Source organism: Rosa chinensis, chromosome 2 (assembly GCF_002994745.2).
Source record: "Rosa chinensis cultivar Old Blush chromosome 2, RchiOBHm-V2, whole genome shotgun sequence".
In the NCBI taxonomy this organism is placed as follows: domain Eukaryota; kingdom Viridiplantae; phylum Streptophyta; class Magnoliopsida; order Rosales; family Rosaceae; genus Rosa; species Rosa chinensis.
The window spans coordinates 1,341,988-1,363,647 of NC_037089.1; the positions used below are offsets into that span (position 1 = coordinate 1,341,988).

A 21,660-nucleotide genomic window follows, 5' to 3' on the forward strand; every position below is an offset into this window, starting at 1 on the left:
GATGAAGAAAGATGAAAGAAAAGAAGAAATTATGCAAGTGTTCTTCTTTCCTTTAATTTTGTGATGGACCAAGAGAGAACTCTTTCTCTCTCTCTCAAAACTGAAAATAATAGTGTGGAGACACACCTATTATTATGTCCATGCTTTCACTTTTATATAATAGGAAATAACTCCAATTACTAAAAGAAAAATATTGGCTTTCATAAAGCCAATATGTTGGCTGGTCCATACATGTTATTGGGCACTAAAAATGTGTCTTGGGCTTTCATTTAAATCTCACTTAGTGAAGCCCAAGTCCACACCAAAAAACCCGACAATCGTTTAGGCCCAATAGGTTCGGTTTTACCCGAAAATCCTAATTATGTCCAAATAATAAATCTAATTAATTATTTGGTCATAACCAACTCTTGTTTAATCTTCTTCATATACAATCTCAAGGATCCACTTATATGGTGTGCGATCTCTTAGGTTTTAATTAACAAGGCAGTGAAGTTTATAGAACCATTCTATTTTGTTTACGAATCAAAAACTCCATTTTTGATTCTCCCTTGTTATTAGGATTATAAATGTTTATTAATCCTCGGGGACTTCACAAGTCATGAGTGACGTCTCGCAACATATCATGACTACCCTAGTTAATGTAGAATGACAAAGAACCTATTCAATTGGAATTACAATACAATACGGTCCTTCTCTAACACTATGTTCTAAATCACATCATCGGGGTATGGAATTGATATGTCAATCCCCTAATGTGATTTTCATTCTTATGTGATTCTTAGAATGTGATTAGAAACTCTTTTTTAATCTCATTCAATGCTTTGGCCAAAGACTCATTGAATCACATCTTTGAACATACACCTTATTTACTTAAGGATAGAGATTCCTTATTGTACACTCACATGTCTCCATGACCGAATTGATTATACCAATGAATGCATCTATTATATCCATTAAGGGACACAATATTATTGCATCATCAAGAGATAATCAATTCACTCATAAGACAACTATGGTGTCTCAGGTCAAAGGACTAATTTGTATTATTGCAATTTAGAGTTCAAGTTTGACATGTAAGTAAGACTTCATACAAGAACTCTAATGATCGCGTTCAGTGTACTCTTTAAATTAAGAGCACCCACATACTTGTATTAGTGTCTCCACACAAATAACAAGAGACATATCATCCTCCATATTAAGCATACATAGTATGTGCTAGTCTTTCCGGATTATCAATGTCCAAGTGATAATCCTATGACTAGGAACTTTTTAGGATAAGAGTGTGAAAGAGTAAAGGTCTCACACATCTAACTCTTTAGATTACTTTCTCTTTAACTCATATTCCTTGAACCTTGTTCAATCAAATATTAAATATAAGCAATGAACAATAAACTTGCCCTTTTGATTAATAATCATTACAATAATAATTACATCAAAATGATTGTTTTAGGACACAATTCCTTCATCAAGTTCACACTTGACAAATTCCTAACCCAAAAATCTGGTTGTAATTCAAAGACCAAGCATAAATTTTATCAATGCATCTCCAATAAGTTATAGCAAGTCATCATAAAAACATTTAGATGCAATAAAAAGACAGAGAAATGGAGAGAATCCCTTTCCATGACCTCATTAAATAGATTAAGCAATAGAATGAGAGAGCAGTAGCTACAATATGTGTGTACGCTATATACTCTGATATTATCCAGTAATTCTCAAAATGTAAACTTTTAAGAGCTCCCGGTGCGAAAGTTTTGTCTTTCAATTTCCTTATATTAGCAGCCGCAGTATAGAGCCAACTCCAAATTGGTAAAACAGAAAGTAAAGAACCCACAAGGCTACATGTAGAGATTGATGAGATGATGCTGAATGCTAATATTGAATAGGTGATTTACTCACCCACTCAAGGGAAAGAGGGGAAAATTACAATTACAGTAATTGAAAAGAAAAATTAGAACAAATTGCAAGAAGGATTAAACAAAGAAGCACCCAAAAGGAAGTAAAGAACCGGTCAATAATATATATGAAGCCAAATATAGAGCGTAGCTTATACTTGTAGACATGTTGAATAGATGAAACCATTTGCATAACCTTTGTAGTTCCATTCCTCACTCCCCCATCACCTACTCTAGTTCTATCCATCATAGGTCTTCCAGCAACAAATTCGAACACAAAAAATAAAACAGTTGAATACCAAAACACAGACTTGGCAGTACTAAATGCAATTTGGTTAAAAATACTATGTGCACTGCAAATTGTAATGAAGCGAAACTAAATGTGTTTCTCATATGAATCAACAAATCAGAGATGAAATATAGAGATAAGGGTAATCCTAAGCTGGGTTATTCGGCCGATTTGAGCTGCCCACTCACTCCTAGAAGCATTTGTGTTTAAAAATTAACATACAGAAAGCACTAGTTTTACCTAAAATTAAGATGGAATGCTTGTTCTAAAAAACAAGACTAACAATCAGTCCCATCAAGAATCCACAGATATACACACAAAACTCAAATCTTCAACATCAGCAGCTCCATGAGGTATATCCCAAGTGCAGAAACATACGCATAATTAAATACCTCATGGAGCTGCTGAGGATGATAAGCTGATGGCATGGCGAGATTGAGGGTGATAGTGGTCTTTTTGATCAAATTATGAAACATGTGCACTGCATGTGAGTGCAGTAATTATAAATTTACTGACCGTTGGCCTTTGTTTTTTGGTATTCCTGACATAAACAGAGCGTGTTTAAATACCCAGTTGGACATCCACACGCGGTGGTCAGCAGACGCTCTTCAATTTCTGATCTCTCTCCCTCTCAACTCTTCGTCACTTTCAGATTGCATGACCCCTTTTCTCTATCTTTTCCTCTCCCCAGAATAAATCAAAGAAGTCTCCGTCTTCTCTGAAGATGGTCGAGCTATGGAGGAGAGAGAAAGGAACCTTCTGATGATCGGCATCAAAAACGTGAGCGAGAGGAGAGAGGACCTTTGAGTTGTCAACGGTGGGCGTCGACATCGATTGGTCAGAACTCAGAAACGAGAGGGAAATGAGAGAGGCAGCAAGAGTAGTGGAGAGAGAGATCGATGTCGACCGATTTGACTGCCTAGCCCAAACCCGCCTAAATTGCAAACGATTTTCTAACCATTTTTAGTCATTAATCCGGGCGGCTATGCACCTTCCAGCGCCTAGAGCCATTTTGTACACTAGTGCAGGTGGTGTCTCTGTCCATTATTTTCATGGGGCAACCTAAGTACCTAACTTTCTTGTTTTCTCATACACGCACGTCACAGAAATCTGGTACTTTTCCATGTCCACATTAAATTTTAGGTGTTTGTGACAGAGAAGAGAATCACTTTCATATGAAATTTGTTCACCAGATTTGTGATTGAAGGTTCTCCTTCTTCTTATGTTTCTGAAAACACTATTGACATGTGTTGTTGAAAATGCAATACCATTTATCAATAGCTACCAAAGTTCTCCTCCTCTTTCTCTTTTCTACGAACTTCAATTGTTCAAACACTCAGTCATGGATCAAAGCCGGTTACCATTACACAGGGGTTGATAATCGATTCTTTGTTTCTGACATAGATTCCACATTGTTCACTCACCTTATATGTGGTTTTGCCCATATAAACTCTTCCACTTACCAGCTCTCAATCGACTCCTCCGCCAAAAAAGAAATCTCCACTTTCACAAATTTTGTCAAGCGCAAAAACCCAGAAGTCACAGCCTTGCTATCCATCTGGGGTGGAGGAGAAGACTATTCAGTGTTGTTTTCATTGCTGAACCAGTCTTCTCACCGGAGATCTTTCATTGAATCTTCAATAACCACAGCTAGACTTTATGAGTTTGATGGGCTAGACCTTACAGGGGCTGTGCCAAGAACAAGCATGCACACCACATCTTTGGGAACATTTCTAAATGAGTGGCGTGCTGCGGTGGATTCTGAAGCAAAAAAGTCAGGAAAGTCAGGTTTGCTCTTGACAATGGCACTTTATCATCATATGCAGGTTATGGATACGGTGACTGATCCCATTGACTCAATTAGGAAGAACTTGAATTGGGCTCATCTTGTGGCATATGATTACTATCTTCCTAGAGAGGAAAACTTCACACACCCTCATGCTGCTTTATATGACCCAATATCAAATGGGACTAACACGGATAGTCGTGTTAAGGACTTGATAAGCAGAGGACTACCTGCTAGCAAGCTGGTTTTAGGCTTGCCTTACCATGGTTATGGTTGGACTCTTGTGAATCCCAACGACTATAATGTTGGTGCAGCGGCATCAGGTCCTGCCGTTACCATAGACGGGTCCATGGCCTATAAGTTCATCAAATCGTTCATTAAGACATATGGATCTGGTGCAGTTCCTATGTACAATGACACTTATGTGGTGAATTACTGCACAATTGGGTCAAGTTGGATTGATTTTGATGATGTAGAGGCTATCAGCGCGAAAGTGTCTTATGCTAAGAAGATGGGGCTTCTTGGCTACAATGTGTTTCAAGTTGGCAATGATGACAATTGGGTTCTCTCTAGGGCAGCAGGTAGGTTGATATTAGCTTCCAGCTGGTATTCAACATGTTTAATTTTGATAAAAACAATAGGTCATCACCATGTTTACCTTGACAGCTCAAGATGAAGGAGGTCAACAGAACAAGAAACGGTTATTGGTCATTGTTCTGGTCACAATTGCTATGATTATTATCCTACTGGGAACAATGATGCGTTACCTACAAAGGAGAGTACTCAAGTCAATTGGTAATCTTCTTAGACTGTAAACATATGTATTTATATGTTGAATCACTGTTATTTTCAATGTTTGTTCTCTGGCTAAACGTTGGGTGAAAAAAATTTCTAATTTGTTCTGTTTTTGCTTAGGGATTACAGACAATATCAAAAGATCAGTTTACAGGCTATTGAATATAGTTCCAGGTACAGACAGTTTTGACAGCAATGCTCCTAATCTGCAAGTATTCAGTTACACAACTATCAAAGCGGCTACAAATAACTTTTCGAGTCAGAATAAGCTTGGAGAGGGTGGCTTTGGCCCTGTATACAAGGTAGCATGCATCAATGACATTCATTATATAAATTTTGATGAAATGCAATGCAGAATCTTTACTTCATATTACTGTCTAAAGTTGGTGCTTTGAAGGAGTATGCTAATAATTGGTGTGGTTTTTCTAGGGTACATTAAGGAAGGGTCAGCAAATAGCAGTGAAAAGACTTTCGAAAACTTCAAACCAAGGCCTTGAAGAGTTTCAAAATGAGGTTACACTTACTGCAACGCTGCACCATGTGAATCTAGTTAGAGTTCTGGGATATTGCACCAAGAGGGAAGAAAAGATGCTGATATATGAGTACATGCCAAACAAAAGCTTGGATCACTACCTCTTTGGTATCTACATTCTCCTTTGCTTTGAATCACATTCCATTATTTCTATAGCTTAAAAAGGCATATTCTGCACTTCCATTGTTCCCTACAATGTCCAAAGGTGAAGCAACATTCATATAAGCTTGAAAGAAACCTGCTAAGAACAATTTAAGCTCATTTTGTCAATCTGATGTGTGTGAACGACTTTGCTATCTCAACATTGTGTACATGACTAATTGATCATGGTTGGTAATCTACCTTCATACAGATCCAAGTAGTTGTAATCTTTTGGATTGGGAGCAACGTGTCCACATCATTGAAGGGGTAATTCAAGGGCTTCTATATCTCCAAGAATACTCAAACTCTACAATAATTCACCGTGATCTGAAAGCAAGCAACATTCTGTTAGATGATGAGATGAAACCGAAAATATCAGATTTTGGTCTAGCCAGAGCTTTCAGAAAGAATGAACATGAGGCAAATACTGGTCGCATTGTAGGAACATAGTAAGTGAAATTGCTCTTCACATTTTCAGTAGATATGCTTCATATTTAGTATTGATCACAGACAAACAGTTTTTATATGAAATGCAGTGGCTATGTTCCCCCTGAATATGTAAGAAGAGGCATTTATTCAATGAAATACGATGTTTACAGCTTCGGTGTTCTGCTTCTGCAAATCATAAGTGGCAAGAGAAGTTCATGTTTGTATGGCTTAGATGGAAATTTAAACATTCTAGAACACGTAAGTTGATAATTACCAAAGCTTTCTGAGTTTTGCATTTTATATGCAAGAGTTGCATAACATTGACTCGGACTATTTCAGGCATATGAATTGTGGAAAGAAGGCCGAGGCATGGATTTCATAGATCCAACCCTTGATGATTCGACTTCGTCTTGCAAGCTCTTAAGATGCATGGTGGTAGCCTTATTATGTGTCCAAGAAAATCCAGTAGATAGACCATCCATGCTGGAGGTTTCTTCGATGCTCAAGAGCGAAAGTGCAGTCATCATTAGTCCTAAAAAGCCTGCTTTCTCGGTTAAGAAGGATGAAGATGAGGATCATATGTACAAAGAAATCTATTCAGTCAATGATGCAACAATGTCCGAAATTGTGCCCCGATGACAATTCTTTCTGAAACATACATGTAAAAGATCTGTATAGTAATTTCTTCTGTTACTATGTTACATCTATAACTAATTTCCTTGTTTAACATCTCTTTCTTTCTTTCCATTCACAACCAAATGTTAACAAATACAAATCTTTATAAATCAACTACATGCAGCAAACAATATATGAAACCAAAAATGGGTGCTTGTTCAATGTTAGATAGGAATAAACGGGACGCACTACCGCACCAATAGTATCCTTTTCTTCTACAGTTCACAATAACTTATGCGGCAGGTTGATTGGTCGGCAGAGGTACGGAAAAATCTCAATTATTGAGAATGTTGCAAGTCACAAAATCTCGGGTGCCCATTTATGATGAATGCAAACAACCCAAATTGTAATACTGGTTTTAAAATGAATGCAAACTCTGTCCAGAAGGACCCTGACATTATTTGCATTAATTATTTGAACACAGGACAAGCTTTATTGGATTTAACTAAGACAACCACAACATAGGGTTGCATTTCTTTATTTTGACGGATGTTTTGGCTGATTCATTCTCCTTTCAAAAAATTACATGCATAGACTGATTTTACTAATTTAAGTCACACTATCCAGGACATGTTTGTCATTTTGGGCAAAATCAGCTGGGAAAAGAAAAACAAATGGATGGGTATATAAAGGCATGGGCAATGCCCTCATATGAACCAGAAAATCATTTAAACATTTAGTCGATCATCAGGAAACTGAGACTTTAACGTTTGCAGTTGCACAAGGAAGCCCCTCTAGTAAACCAATTGTATCTTTCAAAAGAGGTAGACAATTGGGGCTCCAAGAACTGAGAATCATTTCTTGCAACACTACCATATTCAAGCAAAAACCTTGTGAAATTAATCACTCTCTCACTGATCAAACCAAGAAAAGCATCCTGATTAATCTGAATCTTAACCACCTTTAGGTGACACAGAAAGGGAATAAAAGTTTGAGCTTGACTTTCCCAAGTGACATCATCCAACAAAATATTGTTCCGCCTCTGAGACTAGATTTTAATCAGTATTAGTTATATGTTGAGTGCACAAATGTTCTAAAGCAGAAAATATGCTAAAACTTAGATCGCTGTATTTGGGCAAGAGACAAGTATGAATGTTGGTGTGGACAGCTGGAGAGCTCCTTGAATAAACATGCTATACCTGGGATATCCCTTGTATCCAAATCAGTAGTATAGATGCACAAGGTCTCGAGGGCAGATGGTGTACGTCTCTGTCCATCATTTTCATGGGGCAACCTAAATTTCGTGTCCACATTATTAACTTATATTTTAGGTGTTTGTGACAAAGAAGAGTATCATTTTCCTATGAAATTTGTACGCCAGATTTGTGATTGAAGGTTCTCCTTCTTATGTTTCTGAAAACACTATTGACATATGTTGTTGAAAATGCAATACCATTTATCAATAGCTACCAAATTTCTCCTCCTCTTTCTCTTTTCTACGAACTTGAATTGTTCAAACACTCAGTCATGGATCGAAGCCGGTTACCATTACACAGGTATTGAATTCCCTGTCTCTGACATAGATTCCACATTGTTCACTCACCTTATATGTGGTTTTGCCCATATAAACTCTTCCACTTACCAGCTCTCATTCAACTCCTCCACCCAACAAGAATTCTCCACTTTCACAAATGTTGTCAAGCGCAAAAACCCAGAAGTCACAGCCTTGCTATCCATCTGGGGTGGAGGAGGAGACTATTCAGTGTTGTTTTCATTGCTGAACCAGTCTTCTCACCGGAGATCTTTCATTGAATCTTCAATAACGACAGCTAGACTTTATGAGTTTGATGGGCTAGACCTTAAAGGGGCTGTACCAAGAACAAGCATGCATACCAGATCTTTGGGAACATTTCTAAATGAGTGGCGTGCTGCGGTGGATTCTGAAGCAAAAAAGTCAGGAAAGTCAGGTTTGCTCTTGACAATGGCACTTTATCATCATATGCAGGTTATGGACACCATGACGTATCCGATTGACTCAATTAAGAAGAACTTAAATTGGGTTCATCTTGTGGCATATGATTACTATCTTCCGAAAGAGGAAAAATTCACACACCCTCATGCTGCTTTATATGACCCAATATCAAATGGGACTAACACGAATAGCCGTGTTAAGGACTTGATAAGCAGAGGACTACCGGCTAGCAAGCTGGTTTTAGGCTTGCCTTACCATGGTTATGGTTGGACTCTTGTGAATACCAACGACTATAATGTTGGTGCAGCGGCATCAGGTCCTGCGGTTACCATAGACGGGTCCATGGCCTATAAGTACATCAAATGGTTCATTAAGACATATGGATATGGTGCAGTTCCTATGTACAATGACACTTATGTGGTGAATTACTGCACAATTGGGTCAAGTTGGATTGATTTTGATGATGTAGAGGCTATCAGCGCGAAAGTTTCTTATGCTAAGAAGATGGGGCTTCTTGGCTACAGTGTGTTTCAAGTTGGCAATGATGACAATTGGGTTCTCTCTAGGGCAGCAGGTAGGTTGATATTAGCTTCCAAGTATTTTCGGCATGTTTAAATTTGATAAGAAAATAGGTCACCACCATGTTTACCTTGACAGCTCAAAAGGAAGGAGGTCAACAGAACAAGAAACGGTTAGTGGTGATTGTTCTGGTCACAATTGCTATGATTATCCTACTGGGAACAATGATGTGTTACCTACAGAGGAGAGTACTCAAGTCAATTGGTAATCTTCTTAATCTATGCATTTATACATATATATATATAATTATATATATATATATATATATATATATATGTTGAATCACTGTTATTTTCGATGTTAGTTCTCTGGCTAAACGTTGGGGAAAGAAATTTTCTAATTTGTTCTTTGTTCTGTTTTTGCTTAGGGATTATAGACAACATAAAAAGATCAGTTTATAGGCTATTAAATATAGTTCCAGGTACAGACAGTCTTGACGGCAATGCTCCTAATCTACAAGTATTTAGTTATGCAACCATCAAAGCAGCTACAAACAACTTTTCAAGTCAAAATAAGCTTGGAGAGGGTGGCTTTGGACCTGTATACAAGGTAGCATGCATGACAATCATTATATAAATTTGAAATGCAATGCAGAACCTTTACTTCATATTACTGTCTAAAGTCAGTGCTTTGTGGGAAGACGCTAATGATTGGTGTGGTTTTTCTAGGGTACATTAAGGAAGGGTCAGCAAATAGCAGTGAAAAGACTTTCGAAAACTTCAAACCAAGGCCTTGAAGAGTTTCAAAATGAGGTTACACTTACTGCAACACTGCACCATGTGAATCTAGTTAGAGTTCTGGGATATTGCACCAAGAGGGAAGAAAAGATGCTGGTATATGAGTACATGCCAAACAAGAGCTTGGATCACTACCTTTTTGGTATCTACATTCTCCTTTGCTTTGAATCACATTCAATTTTTTCTATAGCTTAAAAAGGCATATTCAGCACTCCCATACGAGGTCCAAAGGCGAAACAACACTCATATAAGCTTGACAGAAGCCTGTTAAGACCAATTTAAGCTCATTTTATCAATTTGATGTGTGTGAGCCACTCTGCTCAACTTGTGTGCATGACTAATTGATCATGGTTGGTAATCTACCTTCTTACAGATCCAAGTAGTAGTAATCTTTTGGATTGGAAGCAACGTGTCCACATCATTGAAGGGGTAATTCAAGGGCTTCTATATCTCCAAGAATACTCAAACTCTACAATAATTCACCGTGATCTGAAAGCAAGCAACATTCTGTTAGATGATGAGATGAAGCCAAAAATATCAGATTTTGGTCTAGCCAGAGCTTTCAGAAAGAATGAACATGAGGCAAACACTGGTCGCATTGTAGGAACATAGTAAGTGAAATTGCTCTTCACATTTTCAGCAGATATGCTTCATATTTAGTACTGATCACAGACTCACAGTTTTTATATGAAATGCAGTGGCTATGTTCCCCCTGAATATGTAAGAAGAGGCATTTATTCCATGAAATACGATGTTTACAGCTTTGGTGTTCTGCTTCTGCAAATCATAAGTGGCAAGAGAAGTTCATGTTTTTATGGCCTAGATGGAAATTTAAACATTCTAGAACACGTAAGTTGACAAGTACAAAGCTTTCTGCGTTTTGCATTTTATATGCAAGAATTGCATAACATTAAGTCGGACTATTTCAGGCATATGAGTTGTGGAGAGAAGGCCAAGGCATGGATTTCATAGATCCAACCCTAGATGATTCGACTTCGTCTTGCAAGCTCTTAAGATGCATGGTGGTAGCCTTATTATGTGTCCAAGAAAATCCAGTAGATAGACCATCCATGCTGGAGGTTTGTTCAATGCTCAAGAGTGAAATTGCAGCCATCATTAGTCCTAAAAAGCCTGCTTTCTCGGTTAAGAAGGACGAAGATGAGGATCATATATACAAATTCAGGGAAGAAATCAATTCAGTCAATGATGCAACAATGTCTGAAATTGTGCCCCGATGACAATTCTTTCTGAAACATAACATGTAAGGGATCTGTATGGTAATTTCTTCTATTACAATGTTACATCTATAACTAATTCCCTTGTTTAACGTCTCTTGCTTTCTTTCTTTCTTTCCATTCACTATCAAATGTTAACAAATACAAGTCTTTATAAATTAACTACATGCAGCAAACTATGAAACCAAAAACAAGTGGTTGTTCAATGTTAGATCGCAACAAACGTGACACGCTACCGCATTGATAATATCCTAATCTTCAACAGTTCACAACAACGTATACGGCAGGTTGACAGGTCGGCAGAGGTAAGGAACTTGTCATACTTGCAGAAGAAAAATGTTACACATACTTCATATTAAATTCACACAAATTGACAGGGAGTCATATTAAACAACACTAGGTCCAACTCGTGTTATGAACAACCAGATCCATATGACCGCCTGTGAGATAAATCGATGAAGTTTGTACTCGAACAGTATCTTTGGGTACTCTGAAGTATGACATAGTCTGATAGTATGTTATTACATAAAAAAACACCTGTTGATGTTGTCCAAGGATTCTTCTATACTCTATAGCTTAGTCAACAATTGAAAATAGTTTCTTGCTTACGTTTTAAGGTTCATAATTTCCAAATGTGGTCCTTTTTTTCCAGAGAACATGATTGATGGAATGTGACAACAAGAAAATAGATGTGTATTCAATAGCCATTTGTCTTCCACATGATGATCAGTACGTTGGTATCCTTGTACCACAAATCAAAGTACCTATCTTTCCATGGAGTTTTCTAGTGGCTCATGCTTTGGTCAATATTGATCATTCTCGATTTCTCGTCCCAATTGTAGACTCTAGTCTAGCATGCTACATTTTCAGATTTTTAGAGACATAAATTTTGATCGTTTAAGTCTTGATTGTCCTAGAGGTTTATGAATTTTAAATTTTGTCATTTACTTTCTTATAAAAATAAAAAAAAAATCTTTCCTGTTGTAAAACAGAAAAATTTCTGAGAGAGAGAGAGAGAGAGAGTTTGGACACAGAGAATCAGATTGTGTGTCTTATTCATCTCACCATGAAGAGCCTTATATAGGACTACATGGTGTACACAAAAGGGTAATGCTTAATTACAATCCAATCACTCCTACAATTACAACCTATCAATCACTAATCTATAGGGATAGGCACCTATTACTCATCATTTATTTACATGATTATCCACAAATATTTACAACACTCCCCCTTGGATATTCCATGTCAATAGTGTTGCATAGGCTGAGCGCTTCTAAGTTGCCTCGTCAAAAACCTTGCCAAGTAATAAAAACCCTGTGGGAAAAAAACAATCTTGGTCGAAGGAGAAAAAGAGCACAACGCGCTTGAGTGTGGAGTAGCAGTATCACAGCTTTAGAGATAGGTGAAGTCTTCTTATCAGCACCATAAGTAGGTAGTATGTCTACGAGAGGGATGTATTAGAGTTGCTACACCAAAACCTTGCCCGGTAAACCCAGTGGGAGAAACCCGTGGTCGAAGGGAAAAGATGAGCAAATGCATGTATATGTCGAATCAAAGCATCTTCAGGATGTAGTATAAGTGGGGTGACCATCCTAAAGATGTGCCTCGTTAAAACCTTGCCAGGTAACAAAACCCAGTGGGACAAAATAACCTTGGACGAAGGACAAAAAGAGTACACGATGGTCAAGTGGGTATGCTTCAAGATACTCCCCCTGATTTCGACTCCCCCTGAAAAATTATATGTTAGGTAATTCAGATAGTTTACATAGACCAATACCTTGAACATGCTTCTGGAATGTAAACTTTGGTAGTGACTTGGTAAAGAGGTCTGCACGATTGTCTTCAAATCAAATATGCTTAACTTCAATCTTCTGATGCTCCTGTTGTTGCTAATTGAAGGAGAACTTCGATACAATATGTTTGGTGTTGTCTCATTTGATGAAACTCATCTTTATCTGCTCTATGTAAGCAGCATTATCCTCGTAGATAATGGTTGGTTCATCAGTGGTGAAATGCAGTCCACATGTGCTTCGAACATGGTTTGTAACGGCTCTTAGCCATGACATTCACATACTGCTTCGTGAAGAGCTAGTATCTCATCATGATTCGAAGAGGTAGCAACAAGTGTCTATTTCGTAGACCTCCAAGAAATTGCAGTATTCCCAATGGTAAAGACAGAACCAGTTTGGGAACATGTCTTGTCCGGGTCTGATAGATAGTCTATATCAGCATATCCAACAAGGCGAGCATCATTCTGAGGATCAAGGGGGTTTGATCCATTCCTTGATGCGTAGGGATAGAATAAGCCCATATCTGCCGTACCTCTAAGGTAGCGAAAAATGTCTTTTATGCCATTCCAGTGGCGGCATGTTGGCGCAGAGCTATATCTAGCTAAAAAGTTCACATCAAATGAGATGTCCTGTCTAGGGCATTAAACCAAGTACAATAATGCGCCTATTGCACTTAAATATGGGACTTCTAGCACCAATATCTCTTCGTTATCATCTGCAGGATGATACGGTTCTCTCTAGACTTCAGACGACCATGGGTGTGCTTGGTTTTATCCTCATTAAAGCATCTTAACATCTTCTGGATGTAATTTGGTTGATGGACCAAAATTTCATCTGCACTGTGCTCGGGCTCTAGGTCGAGACAATAATTTGTTCTCCCAAGGCCTTTCATCTCAAATTCCAACTTCAGGTGCTTTGCGGTTTCCTTGATCTCTTCAGGAGTATCGATCAAATTCATGTCATTGACATAGACCGCCACAATTCCAAACTAGGAACTTGTTTCCTTAATAAACACGCATAGGCATAGTTTATTATTCACATATCCCATCCCGATCAAATATTCACTTAGACGGTTATACCACCTCCGTCTAGATTGTTTCAATCCATAAAGTGAACGCCTCAAAACTAATGGAGAGCGTGTTCCGTGGTCTAGAACTATTTGCATCGGGTATATTAAGTCCTTCAGGAACTTTTATGTATATCTCTGTATCGTGATCCCCATAGAGATAAGTTGTGACCACATTCATAAGCTGCATATTCAGTTTTTCGGAAACTACCAAACTGATAAGGTAGCGGAACGTTATGACGTCCATTATGGGAGAATACGCCTCCTCGTAATCAATCACAGGGCGTTGAGAAAATATTTGCGCCACTAGATGAGCCTTCTGTATCACAATCTTGTTTTTCTCATTACGCTTCCTTACAAATACCCATTTAAATTCTACAGGTTTAACATGGGGAGGTGTAGGAACAACAGGTCCAAACACCTTTTTCTTTATCAAGGAATCTAATTCGACCTGGATTACTTATTTCCTTTTTGGCCAGTCGTCTCTTCGTTGATATTGATCAACAAAGCAAGGTTCGAGATTATCGCATATTATAGTTTCAGTGGCCACCGCAAATACTAATATATCATCGATGATAATCTCAACCCGATTCCAAATCTCACTAAATTTACCGAGATTTCTCTATTCTCGGGAGTGGGTTCAAATGTTGGAGCGTCCCCCAACATTGTCTCTTCTTGGACAGACCCATAATCCGGATTTATCTCATGAGATGGATCGGTTTGAGATTGCGATGTTAAGGGGATTCATTTGTGCCAAGTTTACCCTCTTCTGAAGATAAGAATCCTTCGAACCTAATGATCTACCTCACTTCAGGGCAGAGACATATGACTGGTTAGCCGCCATGGTCGTACCTCATCCATCTGGGACGACACATCCTACAGGGACGTGTATCCTTGCAGGCACATTTGCAGCAGGTATATATGATCTCGTCACTTTAGCTAGATCAGAGAAAGCGTCTGGCATATTTTGGGATACACTCTATAGATCTAGAATTCTCCACACTTCATTATCACATTGTGCGGTTCGGGGATCAAGATGAGACATAGTGGGGACATTCCACGTCAATTCACGTCGTTCATCAGGAACGGTAACGTTCTTATCTCCCCCTAACGGCAGGAAAACTGTCTCATCAAAGTGAAAATCCGCAAATCTAGCTGTAAAGAGATCGCCTGTCAAGGGCTCGAAAGAGCACATAATGGATGGGATTCATAATCGACATGTATGCCCATCCTTTGTTGAGGACCCAATTTTGTACGTTGTGACGGCACAATTGGCACGAGGACTGCATACCCAAATGCGCGTAAGTGCGAAACATCAGGTTCGTACCCAGTCACCAACTGTAACGCGGAGTAAGGTTGGGTAGCAGTGGGCCTCAACGGGACCAACATAGCTGCATGCAAGATTGCATAGCCCCACACAAAAACTAGGAGCTTGGTGCGCATTACCAAGATTCTATTTGCGAGACCATCTTGGATGTGAATATAGGGAACTATCTGTTCAGCATCAATCCCAAGGGATATGCAATAATCATCGAAAGACTTCGATGTAAACTCTCCGGTATTATCAAGTCTTATAGACTTTATGGGATAATCCGAGTGGTGAACCCTCAATTTCATGATCTGGGTGAGAGTTTAGCAAAAGAAGCGTTTTCTTGTGGACAATAGTGTAACATATGATCACTTTGACGATACATCAACCAAAACCATTAATATTTAACTGGTTCACATGGTGGTTGGATATGTCCACAAATTTCCCTTGCATTTTGTGCAGAAAAATGGTAGTGTATGTACTAGTCTTTGCATATGATGGTCTAGTATGGCATATACAAGACCCTTATTCAGAAGGGGGTGCACCTGCGATGAATTGAGGATACGGTGCATCATAATTTGACCTGGGTGTCCCAAAAGGTCATGCCATAGCAAGTAGTTGCTTGAATTAGTTAGCTTCTAGCTAACAGATTTCAATTTCTCCAATGTACGCTTCTGGCCGCACACTCGGAGGTTTATGCAAAGATATTCCACGCATTTTTCTCAGTGGTTACAACGTGGTAACTGTTGGTTCGAATATCCTTAATACTCAATAACGTTCTTCTGGAACGTGGAGATTATAAGGCCTCATTAATGGTAGGTTCAGTACCATTGGACAACATATAGTGGGTTTTGCCATAACCCTCTATCAGGTTGGATTGCCCTAATACGGTTGTCACAGAGATATGAATAGACAATAAGTTTGAAAAACATCTCCGATCTGGGAGTATGGTGTGTGTAATAGCACTTTTAACCAGACAACAAACTTCCCCACAGAATATGTCTATTCATTTATTTAATTCAATGGATCACATGTATAAATAAGTTTATTGAATTAAATACATTCGAACATAACCACATTTTCATAATTCAAAATGATTGAAAACATAAATCACCAAAAATAATCCGAAGATGTTTCATTCATTAAGATGAAATAGATATGACATAAGTGACCAATTATACCCATGTCTTCGAGTTCTAATCCTCGGTATGTTCAGTAACTGCCTGAAAATCCATGATCTCTAGTGTGGAATCGATAGAAAATTACCCTTCAATAAAGTTGGTATTTCGAGTTCCGCGACCGGCGTAATACTCATCTACTGCTTCGACTATCGCACAACAGGTGCGGGACCAGCAGTCAATTCCTCCACATCGATAACAAAGATCATGCTAATTCTGGTGGCAGCAGGCCGGACCAGTGTTTCTTTCAACTCGGGCTTGCTGAGTTATGGCATCATGGTTCCTACCACGTGGAGCCTAATTACGTGGCCTCTTGGACTTTGGCCAAGTGGAGACGGTCATATGGGTTAATTTCGTTCTGCCAATCATGTCTTGCTTCAAGCAAGAAATGGTCATCTGATGGTGAAAGTGTTCTTCCAGAGCGACCCAAAGAGTCTGTATATCCTCTTCATCGGATATTCAACTTGGAGTGTTTACTCCATATGTTTCCTTTTTGAAAATTATGGCACTCATATTAAAAGCCTCAATGATGACATTGTTAGCATTGATTGTTGATCTTATCTTCTTTGCAGTCAGATCAATTTTCTCATCTTGAGTTCACTTTAGATAGTTTCTTCTGGAGACCTCCAAAGCAACAAAATCAAACATGTTGAGATTTGACATTTCTTACAGGAAAGGAACAAATAATATTAGTGCTTTGGGTAATATCATCCATAAGCAAGTAATGAGAACTTCAGGTTCTATAACATGGTATGAAAAATCGGATTAGACATGTAAAATCTGCTGGTTTTATCATGTGTGGTGAATTTATGAAGGAAACTTCAAGTTTCTTAAATGGCATTATCGAAACTACAAGTTCGATTTATGTATGAACTACTGGTTCATCAGATACCTGCATTTTCTACACATATATTCTAATGCGAAAATTTGGCAAGTAACAAAATGATACTGAATAGAGCAAATTGTAATAATATCTCACAAATTGGCTAAATGAAAATCACAAATCAATTGAGATATTAATTGCATGCTAGTAATATAACATATTAATTATCACACAATTATGTGAATAAATGCTTCTGGCAATTAATTACACATATTAGATATGGTGAATCTATTTACAATATCAAATCATTTTTCCTTTTATTTTTTTATTCTGCTGGACCAAAGAAGGAGTGAGCTTGATAGTGAAGCCTATCAGGCTTAGTCTGCAGGCTTGTGACCCGGGCTTTCATGCGTAAGTCAAATGGTGTGTGAGGCCTGCTGGGCTACTTGGTCCCACAGAGGGAGAGTGGGTCTGCTGGGCTCAGGCTGGTCTGCCAAGGAATGAAAAATTATTACTCAACCCTTTCGGTAACTCCAATTGAATACGACCAGGTAAGGAAAGATGAGGTTTAGGTGGAGCAAGGCTCTCTTAAGTACACAGCCTCATCTTAACCTTTCCTAGACATTGCATCCAACTGGATGAGCCTAGTTTGAGAAGATTCATAACTTTTGTCATGGTAACATGTAGTGAGCTTCTATTCTGGCCTTGCAACTTGGGCCTGAGCTTCTGGCTCGAATTTGTTGCTATGACTTTGGGCTTGATTTGAGCTTCTGACTCAGCCTCTATTAATATTTACAATTATAACATAACCAAATTCAATATATGTTATTAAATCGTAACATAAATAAATTAATGCAGCGGTTATATACCTAAGGAAATGGGTTCAAATCCCATTAATGCTTCTGGCATTATGTACAGGTAATAAATTTGGCAAAATGCTTCTGGCACAATGTTTATGTAATAATCGCGTAATAATTTAGCCCATAATGCTTCTAGCATAAAGAATTATAATGGCAGATTCAAATTTGTGTAACCAAAAATGAAGCCCATAATTCTTCTATCATAATTCATGCAATAATTCAGAATTGTCTCAATGTGATAATGAAGTGATTGTGGTAATGAGCATAAATTACAATGGTAATTGCTTTGGATAAAGTCAACCAAAATCAAATCACGGGTTGATCAATCACCAATTAATTGGCCTAAAATCTGCTTCTGGCAGAATTAATACTAAATAGTGTTAACACATACTAACTTGCCATAGTGGTACAATGGACAACATGTTGAGTTGGTACCTATTTTATCTGGGTTCGAATCCCAGCAACTGCATAATCTGTTTTTTTTCTTTCTTGTTGAATTGATGTTACTGATATTGATTTGGTACTACTGGACCAAGTACTACAGATATATAGTTGTAGTCCATAAATTTTTCTCTTTTCTTTTCCAATCAAACAATCCCAAACACATGAACAAATATATACAAATACGTATACCAAGTAAATAAATCATGTAGGATTTGCTAGGGTTCATGCATTATGGTGATTTTTCATATTCAATCAATAGGCTCAATAAGCAAGAAGCATGAATATAAATTTAGGTTTTGGAAAAAATTACTTAATAAAGGACGGATAAATCTTCAGCTTATGTGTGCAGAACTGAGAAGGTTGTCTTCTCAGCCAATCCAAGAGCTATTCGCCTCTTCTGGACAGCTCCCACTTCGAATGGTGTACAAGTCTCAAAACAACTCCAATAGGGCTGAAATTTGGAGGTCAGATAGAAGAGGCAGAGACAAACAACTTTGATGAAGGAAAGATTTTGATCTGAGGTCCCGATCAAGAGGTTTCGGGGCCTGCAAACAGGCTGCAGCAGGGGGGTTTTTTTTTCCTCTGGCTAGGGCTTGGGTTAGAGTATTGTGCTGATAACGTGTTGTAAAACAGAAAAATTTCTGAGAGAGAGAGAGAAAGAGAGAGTTTGGACACAGAGAATCAGATTGTGTGTCTTATTCATCTCACCATGAAGAGCCTTATATAGGACTACATGGTGTACACAAAAGGGTAATGCTTAATTACAATCCAATCACTCCTACAATTACAACCTATCAATCACTAATCTATAGGGATAGGCACCTATTACTCATCATCTATTTACATGATTATCCACAAATATTTACAACATTTCCAAGGAGTCAAAACAATCCACCTGATCCTCCTCTTCATCTTCTTCATTTCTCCTCAGTTTCATTCTTCATATGCACAATCATGGATTAGAGCTGGTTACTGGTATGCCAGTAGTGGGTCTCTTATACCTGACATAAACTCTGCCTTGTTTACTCATCTTATATGTGGTTTTGCCAATGTAAGTTCCTTCAGCCACCAGCTCATCATTCCCTCAGCTGATCAGCAGTACTACTCCAGCTTCACCGACATCGTTAAGCGAAAAAATCCATCAATCATCACACTCCTGTCCATCTGGAATGGACAAGCTTCAATAGCTCAAGGAATATTGGGTGACAAGGCCAACTCATCAGTCTTGTCCTCCATGCTCAATCAGTCTTCTAGCAGGAGGTCCTTCATTGAGTATTCAATCCAAACCGCAAGGCGCTACGACTTTTTGGGTATAGACTTGTTTTGGCTGTGGCCTAACACAAAAGCAGATATGATCAATTTGAGAAAGTTGTTGGATGAATGGAGAGCTGCTGTGGATTCTGAGCCAAGAAACTCAAGTCAGTCGAAATTAATGCTGACAATGGCTGTTAAATATGTGCCTTCTTTCGGATCAATGACTTATCTGATTGAGTCTATGAAGAGGAACTTGGATTTTGCACATGCGGTGGCGTATGACTATCATCTGTCTTTGAAGGAAAATGTTACTGGCCGGTGCTCATGCTGCTCTATATAACCCAACAAGTCATGTTAATACAGACTATGTTTAAGAAGAAGAGAATTCGAGAGCGATTGATGAGAGAATTGTGTATTCCATTACTGAGAATAAGAGCCCTATATATAAGGATTACAAAGTACATGTTCTAATGATATAAGGAAAATTATTCCGAATAGGACTAGGAATTCTCTAACCTTCTCTCCTATTACAATCATAAAACTAATCCTACTTTGATAAGACACACAAAAGTCAATTTCCTTCAACACTCCCCCTTGTGTCTCTTAAACTTGGTGGTGACACTTTATCTGTTGCCTCATTAAAAACCTTGCTCGAGCGAAAAATCTTGTGGGACAAAAACAAGCTCGAGGAGGAGAAAAAGAGTATAACATGTCCTTCACTCTTTGAGATCGAACATGTAGACATCATACCTTCCTCTGATGTCGATATCTCCCCCTGATTGCTACAATCATGGGAGTTCGGATAATTTTCTCAATCTGATGCTCTTCACATGTTTCTCGAAGGTGGATTTAGGTAACGACTTAGTGAATAAGTCCGCTACATTATCCTCTTATCGGATTTGATTCACTTCAATCTTTAGAAGTGATTGTTGTTGCTGATTATAAAAGAATTTAGGTGATATATGCTTGGTGTTGTCGCCCTTGATGAAACCTAACTTCAGTTGCTCAATACAAGCTGCATTATCCTCATAAATGCATATAGGTTCTTCCGTGGTAGACTTCAAACCACAAGTTCCTCGAATATGTTTAATTACAGACCTTAGCCATATGCATTCACGCACGGCCTCATGTAGAGCAATAATTTATGCATGATTTGAGGAAGTAGCAACAAGGGTCTGTTTTATAGACCTCCAAGATATCACAGTGCTTCCCATGGTAAAGATATAACCCGTTTGGGAGCGACCTTTGTGAGGGTCAGAGAGGTACCCTGCATCAGCAAAACCCATCAAAACATCATTGTCGTTTTGATGGAGAGGAGGAGGAGGACGCTGGCCACCATGGGCGGCAGAGGCGCCGGCGGCAGCAGCATGGCAAGTGGCCTAACCTTGGACGGTGGTGGTTTGCCTTATGGGGTCCGTTCCCAAATTTCCGTCATTCATTTTCTCTCTGTAGGGATAAAATAGACCCATATCAATCGTACCTTTTAAGTATCGAAAGATTGTCTTTACACCAGTTCAATGGCGGCGTGTTGGCGCAGAACTATGTCGAGCTAACAAGTTCACTGCGAATGAAATGTCTGGTCTTGTGCATTGAGCTAAGTACAATAATGCGTCTATTGCACTTAAATAGGGAACTTTGGCCTCTAATAAATCTCCGTCCTCATCCTTTGGACGAAACAGATCTTTTCCGGGCTTAAGACTATAGCCAATCATGGGAGTACTCACAGGCTTTGCTTTATCTTCATTAAAGCGCCTTATAATTTTCTGAGTATATGCAGACTGATGGATCAAAATCCCATCACTACGGTGCTCGAGTTCTAAACCGAGACAAAACCGTATTTTCCCAAGATCTTTCATCTCAAATTTGGATTTCAAGTACTTAGCAGTTTCATTTAATTCATCTAGAGTTCCAATTAGGTTCACGTCATC

The 21,660-nt window shown here is 38.5% G+C and overlaps 2 protein-coding genes across 8 annotated transcripts; both read left to right on the plus strand.

Annotated features, from left to right (window-relative positions):
* The first annotated feature begins 1,825 nt into the window (after nt 1-1,825).
* Nucleotides 1,826-6,614, plus strand: LOC112188045 (cysteine-rich receptor-like protein kinase 7). 4 transcript variants are annotated; one of them, XM_024327065.2, is made up of 7 exons: nt 1,826-4,551; nt 4,637-4,765; nt 4,886-5,067; nt 5,195-5,405; nt 5,650-5,887; nt 6,038-6,125; nt 6,207-6,614. In XM_024327065.2, the coding sequence occupies exons 1-7, from the start codon at nt 3,444-3,446 to the stop codon at nt 6,504-6,506; spliced, it is 2,256 nt and encodes a 751-aa protein (XP_024182833.1). In that variant the 5' UTR covers nt 1,826-3,443; the 3' UTR covers nt 6,507-6,614. The 4 variants fall into 4 exon arrangements, with proteins under 4 accessions (XP_024182833.1, XP_024182830.1, XP_024182831.1 ...); XM_024327062.2 differs by having other exon boundaries at nt 1,828-4,551; nt 5,957-6,125; XM_024327063.2 differs by having other exon boundaries at nt 1,829-4,551; nt 4,895-5,067; nt 5,957-6,125.
* Nucleotides 6,615-7,813: 1,199 nt separating this feature from the next.
* Nucleotides 7,814-11,862, plus strand: LOC112188055 (cysteine-rich receptor-like protein kinase 7). 4 transcript variants are annotated; one of them, XR_002931288.2, is made up of 9 exons: nt 7,814-9,028; nt 9,112-9,237; nt 9,401-9,582; nt 9,702-9,912; nt 10,144-10,381; nt 10,469-10,619; nt 10,700-11,031; nt 11,178-11,310; nt 11,658-11,862. XR_002931288.2 is itself a non-coding variant. In XM_024327074.2 (8 exons), exons 1-7 carry the CDS (start codon nt 7,915-7,917, stop codon nt 11,006-11,008), a joined length of 2,331 nt encoding a protein of 776 aa, XP_024182842.1. In that variant the 5' UTR covers nt 7,814-7,914; the 3' UTR covers nt 11,009-11,031; nt 11,178-11,862. The 4 variants fall into 4 exon arrangements, 3 of the variants coding, with proteins under 3 accessions (XP_024182842.1, XP_024182841.1, XP_040370094.1); XM_024327074.2 differs by having other exon boundaries at nt 11,178-11,862; XM_024327073.2 differs by lacking the exons at nt 11,178-11,310; nt 11,658-11,862 and having other exon boundaries at nt 10,700-11,161.
* Nucleotides 11,863-21,660: the final 9,798 nt, after the last annotated feature.